The sequence below is a fragment of the Hippoglossus stenolepis genome, chromosome 10 (assembly GCF_022539355.2).
Source record: "Hippoglossus stenolepis isolate QCI-W04-F060 chromosome 10, HSTE1.2, whole genome shotgun sequence".
Classification (NCBI taxonomy): domain Eukaryota; kingdom Metazoa; phylum Chordata; class Actinopteri; order Pleuronectiformes; family Pleuronectidae; genus Hippoglossus; species Hippoglossus stenolepis.
This window is the reverse complement of record NC_061492.1, coordinates 13,848,451-13,870,057: the sequence shown is the minus strand read 5'-3', so window position 1 is coordinate 13,870,057 and position 21,607 is coordinate 13,848,451. Positions and strand designations below refer to the sequence as shown.

The following is a 21,607-nucleotide window of genomic DNA, read 5'->3' as shown; positions in this document are numbered from 1 at the left end:
AAGAGGTTTTGACTTGTGATATTTCCCTTTTTAAACAGGTTATAATAGAATTCAAATAAATAACAGAATTCAAAGAGGCAACTCACACCGCATATACACGCATGGAAAGATATTTATAATGAGCACCAACAAAACACTTGTATTCTACAAAAACACATGATTGACACTCTTGTGGAAAGCGCACAGAGCAAGAGGCAAACAATCCAGAGTGTGATGTGCAATGGAGAGGCCACACGGAGGTCATGTGGTGTGTATATCCGGCAGGGTGTTTGGGTTCGAGGGCAGAGCGAACTCAGGCGCCTGGGTGATGAAGGTCGCCGGCGAGAGCTCCTCTCTAATTCTGGAAGACAGTCATCATTAAGCAACGTTAAAAACGCGGCGTCTTGATGAATTACATGTAGGCACCCATGTTCTCACAGCCAATGCTTTTTCAGCTAAACATGGAATGTGGGACCAATAAATCTGTGCAGGCTTCGTAATTGCAAGGATGAGCACATTCCTTTAGTGTCTTACCCGGCAGCATCGCTGTCCACGAGGCTCTTCTTCTCAGAGGAGGCAGACAAAGCCAGATGTTGGCCGGCTTTCCTATCAGAAAAATGCAGAGTTGCAGTTAAATACACAACCTCGTAGAGAAAAGCCATGTTTTAGCACTCTGGTGTGTGTTTTCCTGAGGCCTGCAGCATGTTTTGGAAAGGGGGTCGGTCAGGGTCAGCACCAGGCACATGCTGACTGACGCGCCGGAGTCGCCAAATGTTCGGTGTTATTCTGCTGGTCTAGGTGCCAGACCACTGTTAACGTGAATACATATCTCCCCTTGCCTGCCGTGATCCCATACATCCAGATCCCCTGCACACTCCTCTGAAAATCATGTTACCAGCTGCTCTCTGACCACAAGTGTTCAAAGAACAAAATAAACTGCTGGTGCACGTGAAGAGGGGCCAATAGGCTGAAAGCAAATGGACGTGACCAGATGTTTGTTTCCAAGCACACGACTCTGCGGCTGGGCCTATTTTTACTATTGTGCCCAGACTCTTTCTTCATTCTTTTTAAGCAGCTGGATGGAAAAGAAAATTGGTCGAAAAACCTAACTGATGTTTTATGGTATCCTCTCTCTGCAGAGAAAATGGCTGTTTAAAACATTAAATAGAGGGAGGAGTCACCACGAGTTCAGCCTGAACTGCTGCACTTTGTTCTTCAGAATTAATTGATGCAGAAGCAGAAGGATAATAAATTGATTTTAATGTTATTACCGAGGATGAATACACAGTGAGTGATGAACGAGCAGCCATCAAGCCTTTCTAAGTCAAACCAGCAATTACTGAGGAGTTTTATTACCTTTCCCGCTGCCCATTCATTTTCGCAAAGAGAAGCCTGAGCACTTGTTCCCTCTGCTCCCAAGTGAGATCCGAGATTTCAACTTCGCTGCCTGGTTGATGAGTCCTTAAAATAACAGGAAGATGAAATCAAAATTAATATTCCCCCTCTGCTAATGTACATATTTATTTACATGTATAAACTGAATGAAGAGTGCTGAAGGGAGATGACCTCTGAATGTGCTGCAGGTGTCTGGCCTCCAATAAACACGAGGAATTAAATATATCACAAAGACATACACAGAGGTATGGAAATGATGGGGAGGGGGACCCACCACGTCGCGGCTGCCTCCATGTCTGAATAGACAGAGTTGGTACTGTGGGGTGTTTTACGGAAGGTGCGGATGGGTGGGAACTTTAGCTTTCCTGCTGTGGCTTCTCTCAGCCTCCAGCGATAAGCCTGGAGAGCCTCCTTCTTGTACTGCAGCCTGCTGGCCTCGATCTCCTGCTTCACCTGAGCCAGTGACTCGTGGAAGAACTGCTCCAGCTCCGTACGCTGCTCCACTATAGTGCTCGCCAGCCCCTTGATGTGCCCCAGTTCTCTCTCTCGCATGCCGAGCACCTTCTGGAGCTTCTCCAGCTCGATCTGGCCGGCCTGGTGACTGACCAGCATCTTCTCCTCCTTTTCCTCTCGCTGGAGTTCCCTGCCCTTCAGGTCCAGAGCCTTCTCCAAGGACATGACCTTGGCCCTTAGTTTAGATACCTCATCTTTCTGGGCCGCCATCTGAGCTGCATTCTTCTTTACCATCAACTCGCAGGTTTTCTTGGTGAGAAGAGACAAGAGCACATTAGTAAGACGGATGACACCGAGCCAACCTTGGGAAGTCCTTTCGTTTTCATGCCAGTATAGACGTAGAACAGATAATGATTTGTGTACTAGCCTGTGCTGCTGAGTGAACGGCCAAAGCTTCAACAAGGTGGATTTACCGCCTAGAACGACTGTCATCATTAGAGGTAAGATTAATGTGCCCAATATTTATTTGTCTTAAAAGAATCAGTGCCAGAAACCTGCAAAGGAGAAGCCACTGAATTTGAACCCGTCCGCCAGTGGAAACTCGCCACAACCACTGACCACTGAGAGGCTGGGTAGTAGCCGGGAGGTGGAGGGGGGAGGGTAGGAGTGGGACCACAAGCAAAATACACAAGGTCGGCAAAAGTAAACAACACAAGGGAAAAAACCACCTGAAATATATTCTGGACAGATCTGACAAGTGTTTCATAACTGAAATGATTGAAAATGACTCTGACATGAATGGTCCCTGTCCAAGGACTGTGGGTCCCTAATAGTAGCTTCGCTGTTAGCTGTCCGACGCTTCAAATACACACCTTGTCCAGGGCCAGCGAAGCGTTTTGCCTTCCCAGCGAGTCTGTCAGTTTCTGCAGGTCCCCCGCTTCCTTTATGTGATATTTCAGAGCTTCGTTGAGACGCACATTCTCCTTGAACACAGAGCGGGATGCGTCGTCCAACTGCCTAAACAGTTTGCAGCACAAACAAATTAGCCACAGAGAAGTTTGTCCACAAATGATGACGCATCATTATGAATCTGAACATTTTACCTGACACATTTCAACGTGCACAGAATGCACAATTGCACACACTCATAAATATCAGTCCCCTAGACATGACTGTTCTTTTTCATCAAGATCCATGAATTATTCTCAGAGAAATCAACCAGAATGTCTCACAATGTTAAAGAAAGTTTTGGCGTAATCCTGCTAACTAACAGGCAGACGAATAAACAAATGCAGACAAAAGCATAACCTCCTTGGCGGAGGTAAATATTTCCGGACTGTTTTTTTAGTCAATGTAGTAAATATGGACGGGCACTAATACCTAGTGTTTGGAGCTTGGAATGGAGGGCCTGCTCTCTCACTCACCTGCAGACGCAGGAAACAGGTCAACTAGACATGGACGTACAGACTCCCCCATGAATGTTTCCTTCTCCTTAATTTGTTTAATTAAAGAACCGGATTAAGCAGAATCAGTAAGTAGTCGTAGTAACGATACCCATCCCAGGTAATGTGAAGACCTTGAGATCCCAGCATGTTGCACATTATCGCTCATTATTCGCTTACACAGAAAGTTGAATTAACTGCTGTTAAACCAATGTGACGAGATGGGCCAGCCTGGCTGTGGCTAGCTGGTAAGCAAGCTAACTTCAGTAATAATAATAATAATAATCATAATAGATTAGAAGGACATATTTAAGGTGAAAGAGAGAGAGACAAGAGCAGATTGTATCAGATCAGGTTATATGCATTTTTTAAAAGATGAGTTTTAAGTAGTTTTTTGAATGTCCCAGGGGTTAGGGTTAGGGTTAGGGTTAAGGTTAGGGTTAGGGCTAACCCTGGCATTGTGAATCTCAACTGTCAGAGAATTCCACAGGGCTCTTGGTCTCCAAAATTCTGCAGTCTTGTATTCGGGATGGTTAGCAGACTCCACAGTATAGGCAGTAGGAGTAAAACAATAGTTAACGTTGCATGTTTTTTTTTTACTGCTCTTGACAGCTCTCGGTCGGTAAAGAAATGATCCTGAACTTGTAAAGGTTTCTGCTGCAGCTGTTTATGCTAACGTTAACTATGCAGCGAGGGTCAAAACCTACAAATAGCAGCTTTAAAGTTAAATCAATGACTGACACTAAGACCAAAGCGACAGGACCACACCAGTATCAATGTTGATGTTTTATGAGCTGTAAAAAAAAACGACTAAACACTGCAGAGGCGAAATATACATCCCATGGCCTCAAAAGTAATAAACTCTGCTCCTCTGCACACGCTGAGCAGTCTCCTCCCTTCAGGACGCTGTGGGGCGGCCTCGGATGTGATCGTTGGCTTTGGTGATGTACACTATCGTGAACATGACGAGCTGGTGCGGTCGAGAAAATAACATTAGCTCTAGTTATATATATATATATTTTTAAATAAATAAACAATCATGACAGTAAATCTTTTTTTTTTGAGCACATCAAAGTGCAGTTGAAAGAATAAAATTAGATTGTGACAGGAACAGTGGGAACACACTCACACACTCACACACTCACACAATGGCTTCATTGTGGGCCCGGTCTGCCGCCACGGCTATCGCTTCCTCCGCTTCTCTCTCCAGACGAGCCTTCGGGGAAATTCAGAAAAGCTGCTTCACTGTTCCACCTGAACATTATTTCATCATCATTTCACCACAGCAGCCATTATGGACCCACTCTCTGGTTTCTCAACCACTTAGCCTAAGGCCTGCTGCAGTATCTTCTTTTAAAAGCAAACTAAAAACATGTTTTTTTCACAAGCTTTTGATTAGTGTGTCTTTGAAGGAAGAGTAGCCCTCTATTTTATTTAGTGCTGAATCAATATTATTCTCACTTTCATTTTTTAAAACTATATATTTAGTTTTTATGACAATCCATTTTTATTTTATGTTCTTGTCATTACATGTTTTGATTCTGTTTCACTTATTTGAATTTTTTTAATTATTTATATTTCATGTAGTTTTCTTTATCTTTCTATACTTTAGATATTTTCTTCTATAATATATTATCATCTCATATCTTTAGCCATGTCATTTATTTGTTGTAAATCTTTGCTTTAGATCAAGAAGCAAATTGAGTCTATGCTTGTCATATGAAATTTGCTATAAAAATAAACATGACTTGTTATCATATGTTATTATCTTCAATTTAAACGTTAAGTGGGATAATTTCAGATCTCTCCTCTCCTCTTGAACGTACCTTTTCTTTGAAGAATCTGCACTCCATTTTGTTCAGGTTTTCCCTGTGCCCTTTGTCAGCACTATCCATGCTTTCTCTGATCTACAAGATAAAAAAAAAGGGTCATGGATACAGGTAGAATTTTAACACAACAACCCGACAACCTCTCTTTAATAAGCAACATTTTGTCTCGGTCAGGATTTTGCTCACATCACTCAGCTCCTGCTCCATCTGGGCTTTCCTCGTCTGAAACTCCTTGATTTTCCTCGTTCCATCCTGGATCATGTTAAAGTCACTGGACCTCTTTCTGAACAGTCCCTTCATCTCGCTGAGTTGAAGTATGTAATCTTCAGCCTGTAGAAACCAATCTTATAATTAGATACACACAATAAAAAATGTTCAAACACATTAAATGCAGAGTGTAGCTATAATGGTGACACTCAGTAGTGCACATATCTCCAACAAGGCCAAACAATACTACACACGATTGTCTAGTTCTTAGAATAGAAATATAAGAGAGAAAAAAGGAGTTGTCTGAAAATGATTTATTTGTCAGTGGACATGAAAACCATTGTAACATATATGTTACTCTTAAGTATGTGTATCCTCTCTAAAGAAATAAACTTAACACAGTTTTATAGAGCAACACAATATAGGTCAACTAGAAAGGCTACAGTTTAGCAATAATAAATAACAGTTGTGGAACAATTTAAAGAAATCTGAAAATGTTCAGCAGTTGGAGACGCACAGAATTGAATATAGTTATAAATATCAGCCAACTAAACATGATGGATTATTGTGGATTAATCCCTGAAATATAACCTAAAATGTTGAAAAATGTCCTATATTGCAATGTTAAAGAAAAATCCTGGATTAACCCCTTAATCTGCATCCACACCAAACTTTAATGCCTTCTTGCCTAATCTATAAAAACAGATTCGTGCCCACAGATGTGATTATGCAAAATCTGTCGGCAGGGGACAAGATTTTGCCTTTTGGTTTCTGTTTCTAGTTTGATTAACCACGTTTGAGCAGGCTTCGGTTGCCCACAGGGGAAACTGTCCATGTGGACTTAACATGGATCAAAATACATCAGGTTTTAAATTGATCTGCATTCAAATGCATGTAGATATTAAAAGAGATTAGCCAAAATGTTGTCTGGACCTAAAACACCTAAAGAAAGTAATGCAAACAGCACACTGTTTTGTGTGGAGAAACGTTAGACGTTAGAAACTCGTTAACTGTAAACCGTATACGGCGAACGGAAGATGGAGACTTGGCCCAGATATCCGCTGTCTACACCAGAGAGCCCCACAATATTGGCGAATGTCCCCAGAGGCTAATTCATCGTCAGACATTAGCAGATGGGCTCCATGTTTGCTTCATCCCAGACCCAGGGCCCATCCTGCAACCCAAGTTAGGTGGAAATTGGTTAAGTCGTTTTTGTGTAAACCTGCTCAGAAACAAACCAACAAATCAGGGTGAAAACACAACCCTCTGTAGGTGAAACAAACAAACATCCGAAGATCTCTATAGATCTGGAGCTGCAGCCTAAATTCTCATACATTTAGTTTGTATCAGTTACAGGGAAGAAGACTTTGGGCAAAAAGTTCACACTGGCTGTAGTCTTTTTTTAAAACCAGTATAAGTACAGTTCAGTGAGGCTAAATGCCTCAAGATTCTACTGGGGAGAAGCCAGCCTGAGCACCAATGTGACAAAGTGACCAAAGTCATGAGAGACTTAGCAAAACACTAACCCACAGACACGAACATGACTACTTAATGAGAGGTTATCAACCATCTGATTATAACCGTAGGGCCTAATCGTTATTCCTCAGATTCGTTCATCGACATTGATGCAGCAGGCTGCAGTATTTGCTGCTCTGCATCATACTCTGTGATCTGTCGAACCGTGACCTGAAAAAACTCCCACCATTGAAAAGCAACAACATCCTCCTTGTCCTCTTGCTACGAGGTAACTGCAGTTGGAAAAGTCTTAATGGCATAATAATTATTCGGGTGAGTGAATGTCCTCAGAGCGTCATCATGTCTCTCCTTAGACGGAAGCCTCCGCGTTCCCCCGACTGCCTCTGATGGAGGGATTCCCATTAGCTAAAGACCACTTTCAGCAGGGGCCCTTTTATCACCTCTCATTGAGAGAAGGGCCGCGAACAGCTCGTCATGTCTTCAATTCACGTCTCTGAAGTCGACCACAGGACAGTGTGTGTTTTCCCCCTCCAGAGGACACATGTGACAGTACCATACATGTCTAAAATAGGGATGTTTTAAGTCGGTCCAGCCCAGGCCTCTTATTTCTTCATCAGACGCTTATTGGACTCTTATTTTACCAGCATGAAGTAAGAGCTGCAGGATTGAAAACAGCTGCGAGCAAGAGAAGTGTTTTTCTGGTACCTGTTTTGCAGATTAAAGCCACTTGAATTGTGTCATGTCAGTGTGATAGCTTGATCTGGTGGCCAGCGAGGATAAAAAGAGTCAAAATAAGTGTCCCCGGAGAGGATTGTGTAACTTCGAGTGGTGTATCAGAGTCAGGATGTGTGCGACATATGAGGTAGTTATTGTTGACACATCAAGACCAGCAGGGTGACTGCCTTTCAACCAAGCACTTTTCAATTATACTGTTTTTTTGTGGCCTCTGACATGGATCAAAATAACGTTCGACCATGTAGCAGGGCATGTGAGGCCTTGTTTTTTCTGCTTTATGGTCACTCTGTTTGGCTGTTGTTTTCTTACATAATAAAATGTGAACATAATTACACACAGGACAGCTGTTAAAACACAGCGCAGCACTTTTTTCACGTGCTGCAGGTTTTAAATCACGGCAATTCTATGATCTATGAATAATCACTATGAATGCGTTGGATGGGGCATGTTTTTTGGGATCAACATGAAAGCTCGGGGTGCGTTTCTTCTCTTGTGGCTGCGTTTTAAAATGAACTCACCAGTTTGTTTTGCTCTTCACGTGCATCGGCCTCTTGACTTTTGAGGCTTTTCTGCAGCAAACTGATCTGCAGAGACAAAAGAGAATAAAGCACATTATGAACGTCTGAGCCCATCACTCACTGCCCATTTACACCTTTACTAACTAACTAATAGATTGTGCATTTATGTGGGGTCGGAATAATCCGAAAAATGTGTTTCTGATTCGGAAAATTCATGTGAACGCCATTTTAACAACTCTGAAAGTCTGCAAAAATGTTGGTGCAAGAGTCAATTGAAATAATTATAAAATCAGCTCGTTTTCACATTCATATAACAAAGGTTTTTTTAAGTCCTCCCCAAACTTTAATTGTTTCAAATCAACGATTTTATTTATTCCATTTTTATTTGTATTCGGAGACTTTAACCCTTACTAAAAACAAAACAGTGAACGCATACTATTTCACCTTGAAGATGATTTTTCTATGGATCTGGATTAAAGTGACTGACCTGTTTTTGTTTATCTAATTTGGATATTTAATTAATATAATCTTTTTTATTCAACTTGCTTAGTTTTATGTTATTTGACAGATCTTTATGTTCATTTTGAAATTAGTATGCACCAATGTCTGTGTATATATGTGGCAGGGCCAATGTCAATCAGAAGCTCCCCCTTGGAAGTGCATGACAAGGTCAGTGACATAAGATTCTGACAAGACTAATGTTTAGGATTTAAATCTGTCACAAATTAAACAATGCTCCTTATTGATATCAAATTATGTTTGTGATGTATTCAAGCAACAAAATATGCATTGAGTTGTTTAAAATATGTTTTTCAAACAGTTATTAGCTTTCCGACTTTATTAAATCTGATTGATAATGTGGGACCGCATGCTCTGGTTAATCTGGGACAGTCAATGAAGTTCTCCAAAAACAAAACAAGGTGATTTAGGATTTAGAAGTGTCTCAAATTAAAAAGTGACCAGTCCCAGATTATCAAATTACGGCAGGATTCTCTTGAACACTTAAAGCTGTGCCATGTCTCCTATGAGTATGATATATCCATTATTTCTTCTGGTGTTGTTAGAAAACACCTTAAGGATTACAGAAAGGTACTAATGTGTTGATCTAATGTATAAAACAGATATTGGAATAAATCGTAGAAATCAAAATTACAAAAAATTACCCAGATTACCCGAATTCACCCTATGCATGTATGTATGTATGTAATAGTCCTACCTTCTTCTCTTTAGCAGCATCCTGTCTCTGCATACAGACACTGATATCGATGCTGTCCTTCTCCACACGGTAGAGGTGGTTGGTGAGCTCCTGGTTGGCGCGTGCCAGTTTGCCGCAGCCCTCTTGATACTGCACGAGCGACTGATCTGTGACCCTTAACCTCAACTCCCACAGGGCGGCGTTGGCTTTAGCTTTCTCTACCTCAGTCTCCCTGTCTGCCTTCGCCTCCTGTTTCCCGTCTTTCTTCCCTTTGCTGGGACCAAAATAAAAAATGCAACATCAGTTTAGTTTCTGTTTTAACGTCAGTGCAGCATTATAAATGTACATATATATTTACTCACCCTGCTTTCGCCTTTTTTAGTTTGGAAACTTTCTTCTTCGGCATCTCTGCTCCTTTTACCGGCTAAATTATTAGGGATTTTGTAAAGGTTTGGCCAACGGTAAGAACAGTGAGCTCCTGTATCCTGCTCCCAGTGTTTGTGTAGTGCTGTTGCTATGGAGACGACGGAGCCGATGACAAGGTCACATTTCACTGCCACAGGACCTTTGGTAACCTGTTATATAATTCATACAACTTTATCTGTGTATAAGTATGTTTGTTATGTGTCTGTCTATTATTATTATTATTGTCAATATTATTTATTAGATAAAATAATAAAAAATAATACAACAATAATAATATTAATAATAGGATAAAATAATACAACGACAATACAAATTAAAAGAAACCCTATGGTTCAGTGGATGAATACAATATATGGCAGATAATTGATATTGATATTTAATTACTTTATCGCTGCTGACAAACTGGATGTTTAGGGCTAGAGTGGAGGCAGGGCCGTCACAACTTGGTAGACAAACCAGGCAATTGCCTCGAGCCTCGATCTCAGAGGGGGCCCCTGAGAACCGCTGATTACGTTAGTCCATCAGTTAGTCCATAGCAAGGACAAGTTGATGAAGGGCGCCCAAGGTTCCCTTTGCCTGGGCCCCCCAAAGTCCCTTGAAAGGCTCCTGAGGACAAGAGACCCAGGACAGATGTGAAGATGGCCTCAGTTATCCTGAGCATATAGAGGAACATTTACAATGTCTCGGTCAAATTATCATTATTATGTCAAAACTTTCTGCGTCGGTATGAAATTATAACGAAAGTTTTTCATCCAATCCGATGCCAGTCTCAATATTATGTCCATTTAAAGTAGTAGTATACAAACAATTGTTTTGAATCATCAGTCAGCTGAAGTCCCTGTACTGAGCATGTCATTCTGACAATGTATTTACCCTGGAGGCAGCTGAGGGTGGTCTGTACCACAGAGTTATTACGAGATTAGACAGCATTTTAAATAGTAACAGACAAACATGACTTCACATGTGCAGCCACACCAACACCCCCTTTCCCACTCTATATGTTATACTGTAGTTATGCAACCTAACAAACCAGCGTATCAGGCTCGGTCTGTGTGAGCAAAGAATCTTTGCTGATCTCATTTAAATTATTTTACACAAGCCTAGGATATTTAAATGCATCAACCCCAGGCCATTTCTGGATTTGAAACCGTGTGGGTGAAATAAAACATGCTCAGAGTCACAGGAGGGCTTACGCGCAATTGGCAACCTAGAGCTTGTTAGAGGTTTGGGTTTTGTGAAACACAGGGGCCGAGATTGAGAGAGGACAGGGCGCATTCTGTATATAAAATATAAGAAGGCGCGAGTTGTGGTTGGCGTAAAAATCCACAAAACACCACATTTTTTACGCCAATTACAAGCATATGAAACACGGACAAGCAGAAAATCCTTACATTCGGAAAAACTAGCGAACCAAAAATGTTTACAACTATAATTTAGAAAACATGTCACTGAAAACCTGCCACCAGCAGAATGCAAGTGTTTTTAATAAACACCCTTTTTCTCAAGATTCAAGTTCCAAGAAATGTATTATCAATGTACAAGAACAACAAGATTACGAAAGTGTCCTCAGACAAATATAAATAAAAAAAGGAAATAAAGCAACTGTATAATAATATATAAATAAGGGCTAAAGAAGTATAAAGATCTTCAATAAAATATAAGTCAACACAAGTCAAGGTATCGAGGGTGCATACAGGAGCAATTATTATTATTATAAGCATATATTCATCACCTTGTGCTGTTTTTAAGGAGTGGTTGCAGTTTTGTGTTTTAATCAATCCTCCGCTGCAGCAGATCATAACATACAGATCTGTTCTGCTCGACAACCCCTGGACTGACACAGATTGGCTGTATTTGTCTCTTGTCTTGTAATTACAGCCTTCTCATGCCGGGCTCTATCAAACAGGATCTGTTTGCACATGATCTCTTCCCACATGATGACATGAGATATGTTTGGCCCCTGTCAGCAGCATTGTCCGTGTTGTCCTGAAAAGAACTGCGTGTTAGTCGCTGCCATCCCCACATTTGTTTTTCGCTGTAGTTATGGGAAAACCACTAAGATCAACGTAGATGCAGTTGGCTTACATTTTTCGAAGAAGCTCGTCCAACAGAAACAATGTAAAGTAAGCACAGGTCATAATTTAGGCCCAAAGCTGCAGAATTCTTCCCGGCATCTTGTTCAGCTGTCTGCTGGGGAGCAGAGTCCGCTCGGCGTTGATGATTTGATTATTCCGCAAACAAAAAAGTGGCTATCGGAAAAGTGTTGGGTGTAGCTACTGTAAGCTGAAGCGTATAGGGGCGCTCTCTGCGCTGGCATCATGAACAGAGTTTGAAGACTAAATTTAAAGGTAATTACTATGACAGTGAGAAGAGAAAACTGAAATAACCCCGAGCCTTTCAAAGCTGTCATTATCATTGGAATTGTAATGACAAGGTTTGGGTCTCTTCAATGGCCTTTTTGGGGCAGGACACCCACAAACATGGAATTCCTGAGGGCAACATTGCAGCATATTAATGATATATTGCACAGTGTAGATTACAAAGCTGGGGTCCCTTCTCGTGCTTTACGGTTTCAGTTAGCTTGAAACAAAATACCAAACCATGTATTGCGACTACTTCTCGTTTCAAACATTGTGTTTGTAATGTGCTGTGTCATGTTTTAGAGGGACAGCTTAAATATGATTTCAAAAAGCAGCAGCACACATTTTAAGGTCACCCTAACACGATTTGGTAACATGCAGATTTTTCACAGGTTTATCGTTGTTATTACAGATGTGATTATATTTATTTGCATCAGCTTGTTCTTGGAGATCCTATTGCATCATATTTAAATGGAATAATTATGTAGGTGTAGGTTTCGGGCTAAAACATGACTCATGCACCAAATGTCCTGAGGTGCAGCTGCCCAAACACTCAACCTTATCCATATTAATTACTGCGTTAACCACAGGGGGTGTCTGAACAATAACTTCAAGAAAAACAATTTCAAAATTGACCACACTCCGGACTGGACTATTTCTAAGAGGGTGTTTTTTCTTCAGGTTTCATTAGTCATGTTATCACGCTGTTAACATGCAACCAATAGATGTCTACGACCAATAGATGTCTACGAGAGGTCCTGCACATGTAGGCTTTGATAGGGGCGAGCGACCATTCTGGGGAGCCACAGGATTGGAAAAAATGGCCACAGTATTTAGAAAAAGGAAGGAGGAAAGAAAGTCCAATATTTTTAGTCCAAATTACAGTGTTGGAACAGTACTTTGCACTGTCGAGTGTCCTGGGAGTGGAGTGGCATGATGGGTGAATGCCGGTGCCAAGCCCCACCCTCCCCACATTGTCCTCTCTGTGGACTTCCTGCACTCTGTCGTGCCCATGTGCAGGACCTCTGCCCTCCCCTTACCCTCTCGGGCCCGGGCTGACTGACTGACAGCTCGGTTTGTGCCTCGAGTCGCTCTCTGCACGAGGTCAAGCAGTCTGGTGTAAGCACGTGTTAGAGTCAGGGCTGGGGCAGGGGCAGTTCCTCGCCGATGCTTCAGGCTACCAGGGCCTACTGCTTCAGCTCTCCGTCATCTTGCTGTTGATATACAAATATCGCAGCCCAGTAGAAAACCCTCAGCTCATGCAGGGTCGCTGAGGATGCACCCCTGCCGTCGATACCTCTGCATCCTGCATCAGTCACAGCCAATAACTCCAGACTTAACAGGAGTATCAACTGATACACTACAGCATGAGCTTATGATGCTGTGCCACCCACCCACCAGAGAAACAGCCACTCATGCTTTTCATGCATTCTCTCGTGAAACGTGCCTCGCTTGCCCAACTATTTTTCCCTTGGAAAGCCTGTGGTTAACACAGGGATGAGTGGGAGTGAGATGATTGCTAACATTCTTCTCTTTTATGCCAGCTGGAGTGCAGGTCACATTTGCATTTTTTGAAGGTTGCTGAAACTGCTGCAGTGCATTTAATGTGGTGATTATTGCAGGATCATGGAGAGGAGGTTGAGGGGAACTCTTCTTTATATATAGATATATACATGCATGATTCATTCAAGCTACCGAACATGATTCAGTCGAGGTGGTGCACGGTGAAGAAATCCGGGCAATGAAGAATGAGTCACGTTTTCAGACATAAATAAAGGATTTTATTTTGAAATGTCCTTCGATTCAAAGCCCCAAAATATTTGAATAGCATAATTGACATGGTAAAAGTTCATAGTGAAGTAAATATTTATGTTTCTGATTTTAAAACTGCAGTAATAATCAATTTCCAAGCTGAAACGACTCAACTCTTAATTTTAGCAGGAGCCGGGTTTGAGTCCTTGTCAGAGAGTTGGAGTCAAGTCACTACAAGTTTGAAAAACTCCCATGAATGGTATTTTAGGACCATTTCTTTCAAAATTCCTCACCGTCAACCATTCATTTCTACTCCTCCATAAACCCCCTTTCTCCTCTCCTGCAGGGATTGCTTGGCTCCAGAGCAAAACATTGAAGATGAGGAGGGTAAAATCCCCAAAATAATCCTCCTCTTCCTCCTCCTCCTCCTCCTCCTCCTCCTCTGGTGCTGGTGGGCAGGTAGTGCTGCTCCGGCTCAGCTCCCAGGAGGGGGCTCGGCTGATGGAGCTGGGATGGACCCACACAGGATTGGTGGAAGGCTGCTCCCGGTGTGGCCCCTCGCCAGGCCCTTATGTCTTTATATAGTGTAAACAGATGACCGGACAGTCCTGAGTGTGCATCGCATCCACTCTGCCTCTCTCCATCTCCTCTGCTCCCGCTCTCCCTCTCTCCCTCTCTCTCTCTCTCTCTCTCTCTGTGTGTGCAGGGCCTCTCACCCCAGCATCCACCCAGGCTTCTCCTCCTCTCCCTCTGCTTCTTCTTCTCCTCTCTCCGGCAAAAAAAGAAAAGAAAAACACGATGTCCACGCCGAGATTGCTCCTTGCTGTATCCACGTGGCTCCTGGCCGGGATCCTCACGGCGGAGGCGACCTACTACCGGCACCACCGCTACTCCCCGCACATCTACCGCTACCGGGAGCACTCCGCCAACACGGAGAACCTCCTGCCCGAGGAGGCGGCCGCGCGCATCCCCGAGGTCTTCCACCCGGCGCCCGAGGTCATCCCGCCGATCCCGGAGGCTCTGCACCCGGTGCCCGAGGTCGTGCACCCGGCGCCCGAGCCCTACCACCGACCCGAGGTGTACCAGTCGGTGATCGAAGCCTCCTCCCCCGGGAACCTGAGCCGGGTGTTCTACGGGATCATGTTCGACGCCGGGAGCACAGGCACCAGGATCCACATCTACAAGTTCATCCAGAAAGACCCGGGTGAGTGCACCTCTCTCTCTCTGTCCCTCTCTCTGAATGAGTGAATGCCTCTCTCCCTCCCTCTGCACATGCACATGCTGCTGGCTCCCACTCTGTCTGGGTCAGTGTAAGGACATTGGCAAAGTGCTCAGGGTGATACAGCTTCTGAAAAGACCTTTAATTTGCCTGCGTCTGACTCTGACTGTGTTGGAAGCAAACATCTGAAACTCAACCAGGATGTAGGTGAAGTGCAACAGTCTAAATACCAGGAAGGAAAAACTATGCAATTACATGAATTACACATCCCTGATCATTACACTGTGACCCCTCTGGTTTATGATCCATTTCTTTTTCTTTTTTTTTAGTGGAGCTGCCAGTTCTTGACAATGAACTTTACAACGCGGTGAAGCCGGGACTGTCTGCCTATAAGGACAACCCTGAGGAGGTATGTACCTGTGTTTGCACCATCACTTAATAGTAATTATCCTATTAGGGAGTTGTTCGCTGTCTGCAAACCACTAAACCACTGAGGTTTTTTTATCTTGGGGTTGGGCTCCTATAAAGTAAACATGGTGTAATTAGAAAATTACACCCCTCGTGATACTGCCACTGCTGCCCACTCCTGTCTGCTGTATTGACTTAATCACCCAATGTTAAATGTCTTCGTTTTGTTAGGAAATATTTAGTTTGCCCGTGAGATTTTTGTCTTGCCGCCTGTACCTGATTGCCATCTTTTCTTCAGGGCGGCAACACCGTCCGTCAGCTGCTGAAGATCGCCAAGAAGACGGTCCCGGAGGACGAGTGGAGGAGGACCCCGGTGGTGCTGAAGGCCACGGCGGGTCTTCGCCTGCTGCCTGAGGAAAAGGCCAAAGCTCTTCTGAAGGAGGTGAGGCGCGTTTGAGTTTTTTTCCCTCCTCTGCCCTCAGACAGTTTGGCACAGACACCACCCGTCCCGCCAAGGAGCGGGGATGAGAAACCACTAAGTGCTTACAAGTGTCACTGCAAAAAAAGGCAGCGAGTCTTTGCCCATTTGGTGGCTATCATGTTGCAAAAAAACATCTGTTATGGGGTTGTGCGGAGTAACCATATTTGTCATTTAAAGTATTAAATCCGGGCTACTGTTCCAGCCGAGCTTGTGGCTGAGCTATCTGTCAATCTAAAAGACAGTTTGTCTTCCACAGTCTGGAGAGTCTGTATCCCAACAATGGGGCTGCATTTGGCTATGTGGTTAAGTGTAGTTGTTTTGTAGTAGATCACTCTAAAAGAGACGATATGTATTCCACAGGTACAAGAGGTGTTCAACGAGTCTCCCTTCTTCGTGCCGAGCAACAGTGTTTCCATCATGAACGGAACAAACGAAGGTGGGTTTTCTTTAAATGCCCTCTCGCCAATTTGCACTCCACATAAAACATTTTTATTTTCTTTGACATTGGTGATATTGTCTGATCAGGTGCTTTAAGAACAAGTAATAAACACTTCTCTGCTCTCATAATTCATTTTACAAGAGGTCTGTTACCACCTCACTAAGACAAATAAATATGCCAGCGTGAGTCCCACGCCCAATAATTTAGCGTGATCCTCCACATCACTCATTTAGACACTTGTGTTACATTTCATCACACACTATGTGCCGTTCATTATCCTCATTTTACGAGTGCAATAACTTGACATCTGAGACGATTGTAATTATCTGGGTTGGTCCGTGAGCCCACACGCTGATGAACAGATGCTGTAACTTTTTAACGTCGGCCCTAATGAAGGCGAATATGAGTAAAACTCATCCCCTGTTTATTTGTGCGAGCCGTGATCACTTCTCATGTCTGTACTAATGCACACTCTTCCACCCATGTGCCCTTTCAGGAATCCTCGCCTGGGTCACGGTGAACTTCCTCACAGGTAAGACATTGCTTGTGTTTCGCTATGGCAGTGTTAGTGGTTAGGAGGCTCATACCTGAGGCTGCAGTGTACACAGAGGTCCGGCAGTGAAAGACTCTTGTCTCCTGTCTGAGGTTTATGAGTTTGAGTCACTGGCCCCACAGAGGTCACAAACACACATTTTTTTCCATCGGTCCCATCAAGTTTATTTTACACGACAAACCAATAAGGTGTTTTCCCTCTTGGTGGGCACTGGCGATATGTGACCGTGCATCATCCTGGCCCTGGTGGTTGTCAACAATGGAACAAATACTAAAATTAGAGATAAAGACACAAGACCGCACTGTGTCTCCTGTTGGTTGTGCTGATGAGGAAGTTTCCTTCTTCCAGGGTGCTGAGTTTGACTTTGTGCTTATTTCCTACAGGACACTTGTACTCCAACACAAGGAGGACGGTGGGGATCCTGGATTTGGGTGGAGGATCTACACAAATCACATTCCTTCCCAAGTCGAGGGTGAATAACATATTTCATGCTACTCTCTTTAAAAAACGTTTAAACCAAAAAACACAACTAAGCATATTTTTTTTATCCAACAGAAAACGGTCCAGTCTGCACCAACCAGTTACATTGCCAGATTCAACCTGTTCAACAACACCTATCAAGTCTACACACACAGGTCAATAACCCCCCAGAAGATGCTTTATTCTCTATAGGTTTGGTATTGCTCATGAAAATTCATTTATTAGCATTCGGTCCAAAACTTACAATAAGTGTGTGTCACCATCACAGTTACCTTGGAAATGGCCTGTATGCGGCTCGACTGGCGACTCTTGGAGCACTAGGAGCTGAAGGTAGAGTTTCTAGAACCTTTTATTGCCTTCTCTGTTTGCACCATTTTAATAAATGTAGTCGGTGGAAGATGACGAACGGTTTCTTTTTCGTTTTCCCAGGCCTAGACTGGAAAATCTTCACCAGTTCCTGCCTCCCGAAAAAGTTCAGAGAAGATGTGACTTTTGGAGGAACCACCTATAAAGTTAGCGGGATTCCAGACGGTAAGATAAAAGCCCTCTGAGGTTTTGATTGCCTTCCCAGAGCCTCGGTCCCAGCGATCCGTGCATTCCTTTCTCGACTGTGGAACACAATAGAGTACAGTACAATACATTCTCACATGAGAACATTTTCCCGCTGAAGCTTCTGTAACCTTGGCGCCAAACGCATGTTTTGTCATTCTCTCTCTCTCTCCATCTTCTTCCCGCTTGAACAATTATATTGCAGTCAACCTTGTATTTAAACAAGAGAAAACTGTCAGTTAAGTTCACAAATAAGGCAGTCACTCCCATACCACAGTCAAGTAGCCAAAAGATGCTGGGCTTGTCCCTGAGTTGTTATTTTTTTTGTGTAACGAGCGGCTTGATCTGGACCGCTCACAATTATGTGGTAAAAATAGTCAACTCAACAGGGACGTGCTAACTGTCGCTCTTGTCAGCACATGGTTTTGCCGGCACATCAGTGCCAACCATACCCGTGGGGCTGTGGGAAACTCGTCCTTCTGGGGCTTCCCTGGTATATTATCTGGTGAACCCACGGCTACAACCCGTGGCTGACCTCAAACTGAGTCTCCGGCCTCTCCCCGTTGCATTCCATCCATTGCTGCTTCAGGGCAGCAATGGATGGAACTGACTGTCTCCTCCACGTTCCATTTAGTAAAATGATTGTAAAGTAAAACCACATCTTCTATCTTGTCTTTCAGGCTACGCAGGATATAAACTGTGCTACTATGAGGTGATGAAAGTCATCAAGGGAATAGTGCACCAGCCGTATGAGGTGAAGGGCAGCAGCGTCTTCTACGCTTTCTCCTACTACTTTGACAGAGCTGTGGAGTCTGGCCTCATTGGTGAGTGGGCACAGACCAAGGCGTCACCTTCCAGCGCCACCATCTGTCATACTAATTATCATGCTTTGCACAAAATCAGTACTCAAATTGCATGTTTGTTTTTCTTTCTGCAAAGATGGCAGTCGAGGTGGTTCGCTTGAAGTGAGGGATTTTAAGAAGAGAGCCAAGGAAGGTAAGAGTTGCTTGTTATGTTCTCCAGGGTTGAATCGACTTGTGTATGAAACCGACAATCTTAGAAGTTAAATATATCAGTCAGTCACCCAACCACCCAAACAGTCTATTCTCTAAACAGCTTGTTTGTGCCCAAAACATTTGGTACAATGGCGCCAAATTGGCACAGCTTATCCTGCCAAAACCGAATTTATTACAACAGTAAAATGTAACTGTATTTTGCTATATTTGCTAAAATGTGTTATGGAGATGGATTAAAAGGCAAATGTATTTTATTACAGGGTAAATACATGTTAACATGACTATAAAACGTTTTAGCAGGTCTAACAGATACTGGGCATGCTGATCAGGCTCGGGTTTGTGACTGTAATGTCCGTGTAGGAGCAGATTTATAGCGAGCAGAGTACAGAGTGAGTTGATGTGTTATATAAGGCTGTTTGTGTTGTGAGAACACTGTCACATGGTCTGGAGGAGCGAGTCTGGCTGAGGCTGGCAGCCGAGCTGACGGTGTCTGCCTGGCCCAGGCAGGAGGGCACCTGACAGCCACACACCACCTGCGGCCTGACACATACGCTGTGTACCAACCGGTTTAAGACCACCGCCCACCCGCAGCCTTGTGCTGACCCTCAGCCACTCTCCTCACACCTCCCTGTTTATGCAGCCAAAACAAAAACAGAAAGGTCTTTTAATCACGTAGCACGGGGGTTAGAAATAAATGGGACTGTTATTATATGATGCAACAAATGCTCCTTTTTTTTTGTCAGATGTATGTGAAACCTGTGTTATTGTCATGTCTGAACGCTGTGGCTTCTTGTGTTTGCAGTGTGCAACAAAATGACCAAATACCGTGCAATCAGCCCCTTCCTCTGCATGGATATGACATATATCACTTGTCTGCTAAAGGAGGGATTTGGCTTCAAGGACAACACTGTGCTGCAGGTGAGGAAAACAATGCTGGGTTCATTGCGGACAGTGGATGTGGGCGTCGAAGAAATATATTTAATGACAAGCGAACCATATTCTGTTAGGGTTTCACAAGACTTCAACGTGTTGCTCTGTGATTTTGACGGAGATCCTCCTCTTCCTCTTTTCAACAGCTCGCCAAGAAGGTGAACAACGTAGAGACGAGCTGGGCCCTGGGGGCAACGTTCGACTACTTCAGAAACCTCAACATCCACTAAGGACAGCTCGCTGTCACTACAGCCGGCACTGAGAGGGACAGTCCATCACTGTGGGGCGTCCCTTCCTCCGACCCACCCTCGATCAGCCCGCCCCCCTCACAGACACACCCAAGTCCCGCCACGCCTCCTCACCCACCTCCTCGTTTCCTCAAACCTCAGCATCCCTGCGAACGTCCCGAGGACTGTTGAGAGAAATCACTATATTTTTATAAGGCCAGCTATTTCTACTGTATGTTGAGCTCACAACTGGTGGGCGGAATTTATTTTTGTAAAACGTTTACATGTTTGATTCCCAATGGGTGTCTGATCTGAAATGTCTTTCTCAACTACCTGTAAAATGCGCACAGGGTAATCTAGAAGCAGCACCTGCAGTCATGGTGTCTAGGGGCTGACTGTGGCCTTGGAGTGAACTGTACAGAACAGTGTAAAAACCTTTAGGAGACTAGTTGCTGCAAGTGCAACCAAAGTTATGCCTGTAAATCAATCAGTTTTTATTGTAGCAGTGAATGATCTGACTGGCCCCCGGGCCTTTGACAAGTTGAGCACCATTGGATTTTGAGCGTCTTCTCTTCGAAGACGTGCTCAGATGCTTTGGTGTCGACTGAAGAGTTGTACGTGTTCCTCCTGACTGAGGGGGGTGCGGAGAGAGTGCTGCAGGGGAGATGCCTCTCACAGACTGTGTTGTTGCAGCTTTTTACAAGTATGAGGTTAATGCCTCTATTTTAGCCATTATCGTTTGTTTTGTCTAGCGGGTGGAAAGGGCTCATCAAGCACCGCTAAATTGCAGGGGCCCCAGGTCTGAACTGTATTTTCCCACAAGTGAAGGGAAAACCTTTCATCAACGACGTAATTTACAGCTATTGAATACGACAAAAAATGTAAACAGAAATTATGTTTAAAAAAAAAAAAAAAACTTTGAAACCCATGACTTCTTCACCAGTAATACTGTATATATTCGTGTGAACTGTATAAATATTTAATTAACTGAAAGTCTATCTAATGTATTTTAATTATCCTCATCAAACTATTAACTCTTGGACTTTCTGTGTAACTGCTCTCTAAGCCAAAAGCCTTCGCTGTCTCTTCAGTATTCAACGCGTTCAATAACTACTGTTGTATATACGTATGTAAACTTTAATATTAGTGAAATACTCTGACAACTGCTTTTACATTGCAACAAAAACGTTTTATGCTGCACAGTCGCTCAGAAATGCCTCATGACCATCAGTATGAATAACCTGATGACTGACAATATGTAAATTGGTGTTTTTACAAAGTCCAGTGGAATACGTTTATACTATTCATGTATGTTTTAATAAAAACATAAAAAATGTGATTTGTGTATGGATATGCTGTTATTTTATAATCTTTAAACTTAACAAATGATATATTTATATATTATATACATGATTGTGAAGTCCAATTTCCTCCATCCAAGAAACAAGGTGCTATACTTCTTGGGTAGTTCAGAACTTGGGTCTAATATAATCCATAAAATTTACAATATAGTCTCGACAGCTGCAAAGTAGTGCAAC

General features: G+C 43.2%; 2 protein-coding genes across 2 annotated transcripts; one reads left to right on the top strand and one right to left on the bottom strand.

The window, feature by feature from the left end:
- Positions 1-117: 117 nt before the first annotated feature.
- si:ch211-163l21.10 (basal body-orientation factor 1) lies at positions 118-9,733 on the bottom strand. The gene is made up of 11 exons (XM_035168780.1): positions 9,592-9,733; positions 9,251-9,503; positions 8,035-8,100; positions 5,285-5,428; positions 5,096-5,176; positions 4,415-4,485; positions 2,700-2,844; positions 1,649-2,136; positions 1,336-1,440; positions 514-585; positions 118-340 (listed from the first exon to the last, which is right to left on the bottom strand). The coding sequence occupies exons 1-11, from the start codon at positions 9,633-9,635 to the stop codon at positions 241-243; spliced, it is 1,569 nt and encodes a 522-aa protein (XP_035024671.1). The 5' UTR covers positions 9,636-9,733; the 3' UTR covers positions 118-240.
- Positions 9,734-14,223: 4,490 nt separating this feature from the next.
- Positions 14,224-21,399, top strand: entpd5a (ectonucleoside triphosphate diphosphohydrolase 5a). The gene is made up of 13 exons (XM_035168074.2): positions 14,224-14,971; positions 15,316-15,395; positions 15,693-15,836; positions 16,236-16,311; positions 16,811-16,846; positions 17,251-17,339; positions 17,423-17,502; positions 17,616-17,677; positions 17,777-17,878; positions 18,577-18,720; positions 18,836-18,892; positions 19,715-19,830; positions 19,989-21,399. The coding sequence occupies exons 1-13, from the start codon at positions 14,566-14,568 to the stop codon at positions 20,070-20,072; spliced, it is 1,476 nt and encodes a 491-aa protein (XP_035023965.1). The 5' UTR covers positions 14,224-14,565; the 3' UTR covers positions 20,073-21,399.
- Positions 21,400-21,607: the final 208 nt, after the last annotated feature.

Coding starts and splice junctions, on each gene's coding strand:
- si:ch211-163l21.10 (XM_035168780.1), bottom strand. CDS start 9,635: ATGCCGAAGAAGAAAGTTTCCAAACTAAAAAAGGCGAAAGCAGG. Junction 5,429..8,034: donor GTGAAGAGCAAAACAAACTG/GTGAGTTCATTT, acceptor TGGTTTCTACAG/GCTGAAGATTACATACTTCA. Junction 5,177..5,284: donor TGGAGCAGGAGCTGAGTGAT/GTGAGCAAAATC, acceptor TTTATCTTGTAG/ATCAGAGAAAGCATGGATAG.
- entpd5a (XM_035168074.2), top strand. CDS start 14,566: ATGTCCACGCCGAGATTGCTCCTTGCTGTATCCACGTGGCTCCTGGCC. Junction 17,340..17,422: donor CATTCCTTCCCAAGTCGAGG/GTGAATAACATA, acceptor TTTATCCAACAG/AAAACGGTCCAGTCTGCACC. Junction 17,678..17,776: donor TGGAGCACTAGGAGCTGAAG/GTAGAGTTTCTA, acceptor TCGTTTTCCCAG/GCCTAGACTGGAAAATCTTC.